General features: G+C 39.8%; 1 protein-coding gene across 1 annotated transcript in view; it reads left to right on the top strand.

Moving 5' to 3' along the window:
* Nucleotides 1-9292, top strand: part of LOC101854597 (GTP-binding protein REM 1-like) — a 169044-nt gene that overhangs the window by 127186 nt on the left and 32566 nt on the right. The window contains exons 3-4 of the mRNA XM_013086372.2: nt 7034-7040; nt 7620-7717. Coding sequence (XP_012941826.1) covers nt 7034-7040; nt 7620-7717 — 105 coding nt within the window. The remainder of the gene's footprint in view (nt 1-7033; nt 7041-7619; nt 7718-9292) is intronic.

A 9292-nucleotide genomic window follows, 5' to 3' on the forward strand; every position in this document is an offset into this window, starting at 1 on the left:
TTATTATTATTATTATTATTATTATTATTATTATTGTTGTTGTTGTTGTTATTATTAGTCATTAATTACGTTATCATTATTCGTACATCGTTATTATTATTTTCAATATTATTCTAATACAAGTTTTGAGCCACATCTGCAGGAGTACTTAAACTGAAAGAAACTTCTTACAAGCTTTTCATTTTGCTCCCCGTCGCTTTCATCTCCCCATTTCTTTTCCCTTACTTAATATTTCCTGATTCCCGCCCACCTCATTCTTTAACAAGTCTGAATCCCTCTCACTCCTCACACCCAGCCTACTTTTTCTACTTTGATTCGCCGATTGCATTGAACTTTTGGGCCCACAACATCAGCACATATTCCCATATGCTACCTTTTTTATCTCCCCTTTTCTCCCCTGTAGAGAAGTATTCGAAACTCTCAACTCGGCCATTTTCTTTTTCCCGAGAGCTGTGTGTCTCTGCCATTTGTATTTACACATCTCGTCCTTTGCAGCGCTTTTCCGTCGAAGATCTGAAATCTACAAGCGATTGGGATAGCCGCGGAGCTTTTGTCCGAAATCCATTTTTATTCATTGCATTTCTCTCCCATATTCGTACGCTGGATGGGCTTATCTTCAATCCTTGAAAGCTTTTCTACAGCATGCTTTTATAAGAAATGGAGCGTTAGATAGACATCGTTATCTAAAAGTGCAAAAACTCATCAGCTGGGACAAAGCACAGAATCCTCACACTTGGATTTTATGTCTGCGCGTTCCTAGGATATCTTTTAGTTATATGTGAGGCAGCGTGGTGGAATCAGGCTCTCGTTAAAAGAATCAAATTGAAGAAACCTGCATTTTTCCGCAGGTTTGTGAATTTTTTTTATCAAATTGTTGTTTTTTTGGCTCAACACTTTTCATGCCCATTTAAGAACTCATTTCTGTGTGGATTTTTCAGAAAAACGTGATTAAAAGCACAAAAAAATGGAGATTTTCAGTTACCACGGACTCATAGCTAAGGAAATAACCAATCTTTGGCGCCATTTTCTCACTAATTTTTCCTCTGAAAACAGGTGACCCCCACCTCCTTCATTCGCAAATATGTCCACTTGTATTCACGATAAATGGACATTTTTTTTCATCCAAATAAAGACAAGTGAACAAGCTTTATGATGATACTAACAACTCTAAATGCCCAAAAATTGACGAGAGCCTGATTCCACCACGCTGCCTCACATATCCTTTTTGACTTGGGTGTTTCGTCTCCTCTTGCAGGCTTCTCGTTCCCAACCCCTCCCATCGGTGTCCGTGTGGTAATGGTTCAGCTTTTCTTTACTGCATGCTAAAACATGTGAGTTCCATCTCCACTTCGGGAAGTTTATTTTCTCCATTGTGACTTCTTATTGCCCGTTTGTGTGTCACTCAGCCCGGGTTGGCCTTGACAAAATAATCTAATAAATTGCATTGATAGAGTAGTAAACTGTTTGGCAATTATTTGGCAGTTATGTTCATCACTACATTTACTCTTGTTCTTCGATAAAAAAAAGAAGAGTATTCTCTAGTTCCCTAATGTTTCCTGGAAAACCTCTCAGCTTGGTGTTCCGTCTACGTTGTGTTTAGTGTGACTCACACATTAAATGTAACATTTATCTCTTTCCATTCCTCTCGACTCCCCTGTCTCTCTCTCTCGCTCTCTTTCTTCCTCTCTCTCGTTCTTTCTTTCTTTCTCTCTCTCTCTCTTTCTCCCCCCTCTATCTCTTCCTATCACACCCTCTCTCTTCTCTCTATCCTTCTCTCTTCCTCCTCTGTCTGTCTCTGTTCCTCTCTCTCTCTCTCTCTCTCTCTCTCTCTCTCTCTCTCTCACTCTTTCATTCTCTGCTTATGTGCCTCTGTCTATCCGTGTGTCGATCTGCTTGTTTGTTTCGTTTACTTTGTTTCCACCCGGTGGCATCCACTCTTTTTCAGTAAGGTAAAGAAAATTTGGCATTGTCTGCTCAGTCGGCATCATGCTCAAAACTCGGAGTGGATGATCATCCTTCAAGTCCTTTTTTAAAAAAAAAGTTTTTTGGGGAGCTTTCCAGATTCTTTTCTTTTTTGCGGCTGCATCCCTTAACTCGCCGCCAAGACAACGTTTTAATGGAATCTTCTGATGTCAACAGGATTTCCCTCACAGTTTCCTATCGATTTATACAGAAATGTGTGGAAATATTCCTCGTTCTGTTCCTGACTCAATGGCCAGTCTTGTCTGTTCTCATTGATCTGTGCTAGTGTTGGGAACCAAATCCAGCAATCTGCCGCTTTTCTCTCTTCATCTTCAGTGCACTTGCTTGACTGATGTTTCCAGACCTCCTTGTCAGATTCGAATTTCGAAGAGTGCTCCCAAGAGAATTGGGAACAGCGACTGTGTACAGCGAATACCTCGTCATGACAAAGATCGTACCTAACAAGATAGTTCACTCTGCCAAAAAAGTGTCCGCAGAAGTCCACGCATTGGTTCAGCTGCAGTCTCTGTTTTGAATCTCTCTTTCGTTTCTCCAGAAAAAGAATAGGAATAGCACCCCTTTGTGCATCAGCTGTTCCGGTTTGCTCAGTGCGGAGTTTTGGGTTGTTTTATTTTAATGACCTCTCGCTTCTCATTCAAAATTCAAATTAAATGACTAAAACAGTCACCTCTTCCACCTGAAGAGGATTTTTGTCAGAGTAACCATTAAAAAAGGCGTTATTCCAAAATCGTTAATTATAATTTATACAAAAATGTGTTTGTTTTACGTTAACTTTTTGGTCACACAAGTAGGGTAACTCTGTTATCAAATGGGCGCTTTTCGAAGAGGGCGCCACCGGATTTTGAGGACACTTTTTTAATTGGTTCAAAGAGAGGAGTGAACCATCTTGTCATGTAAGATCTTTGGATGTTGATAATGGTATCGATAGTCAGTGTTTTATCGCTTTTACACCTCGTCTAGCCAAAGATCGTACATAACAACATGGTTCGCTCCTCTTTTTGAGCCAATTAAAAAGGCATCCTCTAAATCCTGGGGCGCCCTCTTCGGAAAAGCTCCCGTTTTGCGAACAGAGTTACCCTACTTGTGTGGACAGAGTTACTCTACTTGTGTGGACAGAGTTACCCTACTTGTGTGGACAGAGTTACCCTACTTGTGTGGACAGAGTTACCCTACTTGTGTGGAAAAAATCAAGGTGAAACTGACTAGTTTTTTAATAGATAAGAATTCAAATTTCTTTCAGAAAACCTTTTTAAAATGGTTACGCTGACAAAAAGACTTTTTTTTTAGGCGGAAGGGGAGACTGTTTTCGTCGTTGATTTAGTCTTAAAATGAGAGGCGAGAAGTCATTGAAATTAATAGCAAAACAACTCAAAGCTCTCCACTGAGCGAACCCAAACAGTTGATTTTAGACCGATGAATAGCAGTCGATCAGTGCGCTCAAAGGGGTGCTTGGCTATTCCCATTCCTCTTCTGGAGAAAAGAAAGAGAGCTTCGAAACAACGACCGCAGCACTATCTGAAGCAAGGCGGGTACTTCCGCGAACACTTTTTTGGGCGAAGTGAACCATCTTGTATATGTAGTGTACGATCTTTGTTTGCACCTCGTCCAGCTGTATTCGATTTTGTGACCGATTCCACCAGCCGATGACGTTAAAGTCACTCATTCCTAGTGCAATAGTTCAGCCGCCCTCCCGTATTACCAGCCATCTAGTGATTCTTAGTTTGTTTTTTTCCTTGCCTTTTTTTTCGAGATTGGTTGGCTTTGGCTTTCTCGTACTGTTATTTGTCCCTCCCTTGTCTCGTTTCCTCCATGTCCTTTGCTCGTGAGTCTGTCACTATCCCCCCCCTTCCTCCCCTTTTTTGGCTTTGTTCTCCGCTGTCTCTTTCTGTATCCAGCCTTCTCTCGCTTGCTCGATTTTATGTCTTTCCAAAACCTCCTCTTCCTCCTACTCCTTCTCCTTCTCCCCCCCCTCCTCCTCCTCCTCTTCCTCCTCCTTCTTCTTCTTTTTCTTTTTCTTCTTCTTCTGTCCTTCTAATCTTTTGATCCGTTTCCCTCCAAGCTGAAAGAATGTTACTTGTTTGGCACAGGACACGTCCTGTATGATTAAATTTAGACGCCTTCAACTCCAGTTCTATTTTTTCTATCAGAAACTTTAAATAGAAGAGTTTTCATAGTTGTTTTAATCAGAGAACACACGATTCTGTAGACAATAGATCTACTGGCTGTGCTAGAAATCTCAGGATTATGTGCTGCTATGTCATTACTTCTCTGCGGTAATAAGAGTACAGCATCATCATCACCATCATCATTGCCTTTCTCACCCTGCACCAGGATATAGGCCACGGACAAACACCCTCCACTTTTCTCTATCCTGGGCTAGCCTCTTGATGTTATTCCATGTCTTCCGTTGTCCTTCATTGTTCCTGCTGATACAGAAGCCCCCCCCCCCCCCCCCCGTCTCCCAAGATCGAAAAATAGAAATCTGTGTTTGTTCATGTTTCTGTAACTTACTGTTTTGTACTGGGTTTGGGTAGTTGGCCCTCGGCAAACTGGCACTTTTCGGGCGACCAGACCTATGCACTTTTTGTCGCCTCTTACGAAACGCAGTATCACGGCAGGTGTATTCTTTGCTCCCCCATAGTAAAACTATGCCCCCCCCCCCACCAGCAGGGGTGAAGAGTACAGCACACGTGATGAAATGGTCCACTGAATGAGGTGCAATTCTCTTAGTTTTGAAAATAAAACAGTAATCAATAATAATGCACTTAAAAGATGACTAATCCACTTAAAGTAATGATTAACAGGGTAAAACGGTTTAGTTAGCTGGCAATGTTTCTGTTTTCACTTTAACATAAATAATATTTTGATTATTTTACACTCCTTCAGGGGTATAACTGCTCATTTTCTTTGTACCGAATAACCGAATGTAGAAACAAGATACAAAGGCTAAGAAGTTATAAATTACGAAAGAGATGTTCCGCAACTGAACCTGTAGCGTTTACCAGGTTTTGTACTCTCTGTTAAGGAAATGGACACTAAGGCTCAATACGTCACTTAGTTTTTGAATGGGTGACGACAGGACATAGTGCAGAGAACTAAACAGCCAAACTAAGAGGGAACGAAACAAATGGACTTGAATATGAACTGAGCTTTGAATGAGACGTTTGGGTCTGAAACAGTAGTTTTAGTTTAAGTAAGAGTTTCACGGCACTTGCAAAACAAATTGGTAGGTCATAATAGGGGCCAAAAATTAGACGTTTAACTAGAGCGTAACATAGAAGTAAAAGAAGGAGGAGAGATCATGTGGACGATAAATAGCAGCACTAAGAGGAAACAATGTTGGGTCAATATCTTCGGCTTCTATACAGCCAGTCTTTTCGCAAGAGTTCACTGTCTTTGTTCACCTAGACGCACTTTGTAGCACCAATTATATGCCACTTTGCTATAAGACGATTTGGTTTCAAAATCTAGGACGGACGATTTAAGATCTCGTCGAAAATTAACTCGTTGCACAAGCTAGGATATTTAATGAACAAAAATACAGATGATAATTCTTTGTCAAGAACGCCAGAAATGATGTGCGCTACATAAAAACAATATAATATTTTACGTCAGGACGCGCTGGAATTAGGCGCTTGTCAATTATTGGGAATTGGGCCATCTTCATAATGTTCAATTGCCTTGCTTTTGAGGAAAAGAAATATCTATCTATTTTGTATTGAAGTCGTGATATTTGCGACTGAAGCAGGTCGAGGTGGCCTGGTGTTAGGATTATAACTGCTGAGTAGTGACTGCCAAAGTTGTAGAGTCCTTGGAGACAAGAAAAGTACGATTTTTTGGGTGCGAGGTCAACATTTTCCCTGTAAAATGCACACATTGGTTTTTAATCAACATTAAATGTGTTGAGAAAAAGAAATGCCTAACAGGAGGGAAAATATCTGTTTCTTTGGTTTTGTTATTTTGACGAGCGCTTGACTGCCCCACAATGCCCCACATATTGTTCCGGGATAATTTTGTGTTTATCAAATGTGACAGGGTTAATTTCTAAAGAGCCCAAGCCGTTTAAAAAGTAGTCGAACGAGAGCAAACCCAATTAGAGAACATGAGAAAATCTGACAGGGATCTAAATTGCATGTCAAGAAGCCGGATTCCAAAAACGTTTCTTGGCGCCTCTTTCTGGTTACGTTTCTGATTATGACGTTTGCATGCGTAGATAGCTGACAATGGGGAAACTTAATAAGATTTAATTTAGCAGGCTTTAATATACACTGTAAAATTTACAGTAATTTGTCTTTTGCCCCCCCCCCCCCCCCTCCCCAAAAAAAAGAAGAAAAAAACACACACACACACACACACCCCTCCCCCTTTTCAAGAAAAAATCCCTCCAAAAAACAAAAGTGGCACATTACTTTAAAATTTTGATCTTTTACGAGGCTGGTTGCTTCAGCACTGAGCAGCAGAAAAAAGGAATATAATCAATAAAACAAGTCTGTTTACCATTACTAAATAGACGAGGGTAAAAGAACACGGAGGCAAGATATCACGGAATGGACTTCAAAGTAAGAGTGCCATTCCTGCCCGCAGGTAATTCTACTCCTTGTTTGTTCGACTATTTATATCCCATCTTTTCTTTGCCCTTTGAATTGACCTTTATGTGTGAGTAAAGGATACTAAACTTAGGTAATACAGTTTGAGCTTTGGCCAAAAAATGTTCTGTTATTGAAATAAATTCTTTTGTTTAACATTGGCCTGTTTAACATAGGCCGTTAAATTACACTCATTAAAAAAACATTTTTAAAGCTATCAATGCCAATACTCCAACGCCTGTAGGCTATTCGCTGACTACTCTGGAAAATATGAGTTCGCTTCCCACATGGAGAAGTTTGTTATTGAGTATCCCCGTCTGTAAGCTGCGAGGCTGTATTTGCTTCAGTCATTATTGGTATTGATATCATCAAAGCAGCACGCCTACTAAATTAAAAAACAATATTGGTTTGCCGAGTGGTAACACAATCTGTAATTAACATTACAATTCGTAACAATTCTACAGCTGCAGAGTTGGCCTACCATAGAAAACTGCATCTACCCTCGAGTCTCAAAAGCAACAGAGGACAAAAAGATACAGTGAAAGTAAATACAGTGGAACCTACTCTAACAGCTTCCTGTATAAGACAACCACCTGTGCAAACTGTCACGTCCCATCGTCCCTTGCGTCTCTTTTACATAATGATGACACCGTGCAAGACGTTCACCTGTTTGAGACAACCATTTTTTACTTCAGCAATGGGTGGCCGTCTTAGCTTAGACAGGTTCAGCTGTATTTATGATTATTCCAATGAGAAAACTTGCTCTAGGAAAGATCAACACCTAGCCTTCTCGGACAAGGGCGAACAATTTCAGAGGGCCCGTGTGCAAGTTGGGCACGTTAAAGATCCCTTGGTGGTATAAATCGATAAGAGTAGGCTTCGGCCGCCACCTGGGCAAAATTCAAAATTTCCTACCAACTGAAAAAGTTTAATGTGTCCCGTGCGCTCATATGAAAACACTTACAACCCCCCCCCCCCCCCATCCCAAAAAAACAAAAACAACAACAAAACAACAACAACAACAACAAAAAAACGTGCTCTCATCCACAGCGTGGTGATCCAAGGGGACGAGGGAGTGGGCAAGACCGCGCTCACCCGTCAGTTCAGCAGCTCGGAGTATATGGGGACCTACAACAACGCCACCTCCAGTGAGTACAAACAACATGTATATCTATAAGAGGGATTTATATATATATATATATATATATATATATATATATATATATATATATGTATATATATATATATATATATATATATATGGCGATTAAATGAAATGTAGCTTCTACCACTTTTTGATTGAGACAACCATTTTTTTCCCAGCAATGAGTGGCCATTTTAGACAAGTTCAGTTGTATTTAGGACCAATCCAATGAGAAAACTTACTTTCATCCACAGCGTGGACTTTTGAGTCCCAAAGCTTTTCATTTCGCGGGGAGCAACACTAACTGGTCTAAAGGGGAGTAAAACTAACTGGTCTAAAGGGGAGTAAAACTAACTGGTCTAAAAAGTAGGTCATGTTATAAAAAACACATTTTGATGTTTCAATTAGTCTTCCGAGGACCAAAAGTAAAAATAGAAAATTGGCATTGTTTTCCTGGCCCCGTGGCGGATTTTTCTTCTATTCTTTGTTTTTTAATAAAGCTTTGGTTTTTGTTTATTAAATTCATTTTTTAAAAACACACAGTCCCATTTGATCATTATTACCCAAGAAAGGTGGTAGGTTTAACTCAGCATCAGAGAAATCGAGGCATCGGCTCACTCCGCACGTTTGTGTTGTTACCAGGATGGTCAACGCAAGTTTTCTGTTGATTTTGAATGTCTTAACGTAATTAAAGACTGAAAAGACTAGATTTTTTGCTCAATCAAAAAGTGATACCATTATTTTGATCGCCAGTTTGGTTATAATTTTGGGCTGTGTGCTCTTTCTTCGTGCGTAATTTATTTCTTACGTGTGCATTTCTACGTTTTTTTCATTCAAGTGCGTAAATGTCAGAGTGTTACTGTCCCTTTCGGTAAAATCCTGTGAGGAAAGACGTATGGCAGTATCGGGTATGTGTTTTGGGAACGAAAACAACACTCCTCCAGTGAGAACGGACACTCTGCAGTTGGGTTGTTTTTTTCAATTAGTGATTTAGCTCTTTTTTCACCAAAAAAACCAACAAAAAAACCAGTTTGTGATTTAGTTCTTTCTTTTACTGAAAACCCTCCCGGTGTATTTCGACATTTGTGTTCTGTCTTGTGCGTAGGTGGCTGTATTTTCCCTTTCTCTAAAACACCTAAGAGGTTAAAAACAGCATGACAATTTCTCAGAATGTTGCTCTTTATCTAACAACAGTTAGCAGTTAACAACACTTTTAAGGTGAGGAAGTCTTACATTTAAAAGACACAAAACAAAAACAAAAACAAAAACGAAAAGCAGCGCAAGAGGTCTAAATTAATATCACTTATTAATTATTTATATTTAATCCCATAAGGCTATCGTAAACCAGCTTCCCTCTATGAGATCTTGTAACAACATCCACAAGATTTTGAATCCTTAGTTTTGGTTTGTCAAGAGAGAAAGTGAGCTCACAAAATTATTCGTTTTTATAAGTATGTTATATAGTGGCGTCCAAAACAAAGTTGAAAATGTAATCACCCAATTATCCTGTTCAAGCCCTGTGTATATTTGTCTGTGTGTGTGGATGTGTGTGTGTGTGTGTGTGTGTGTGTGTGTGTGT

This window comes from Aplysia californica, unplaced genomic scaffold (assembly GCF_000002075.1).
Source record: "Aplysia californica isolate F4 #8 unplaced genomic scaffold, AplCal3.0 scaffold00460, whole genome shotgun sequence".
In the NCBI taxonomy this organism is placed as follows: Eukaryota; Metazoa; Mollusca; class Gastropoda; order Aplysiida; family Aplysiidae; genus Aplysia; species Aplysia californica.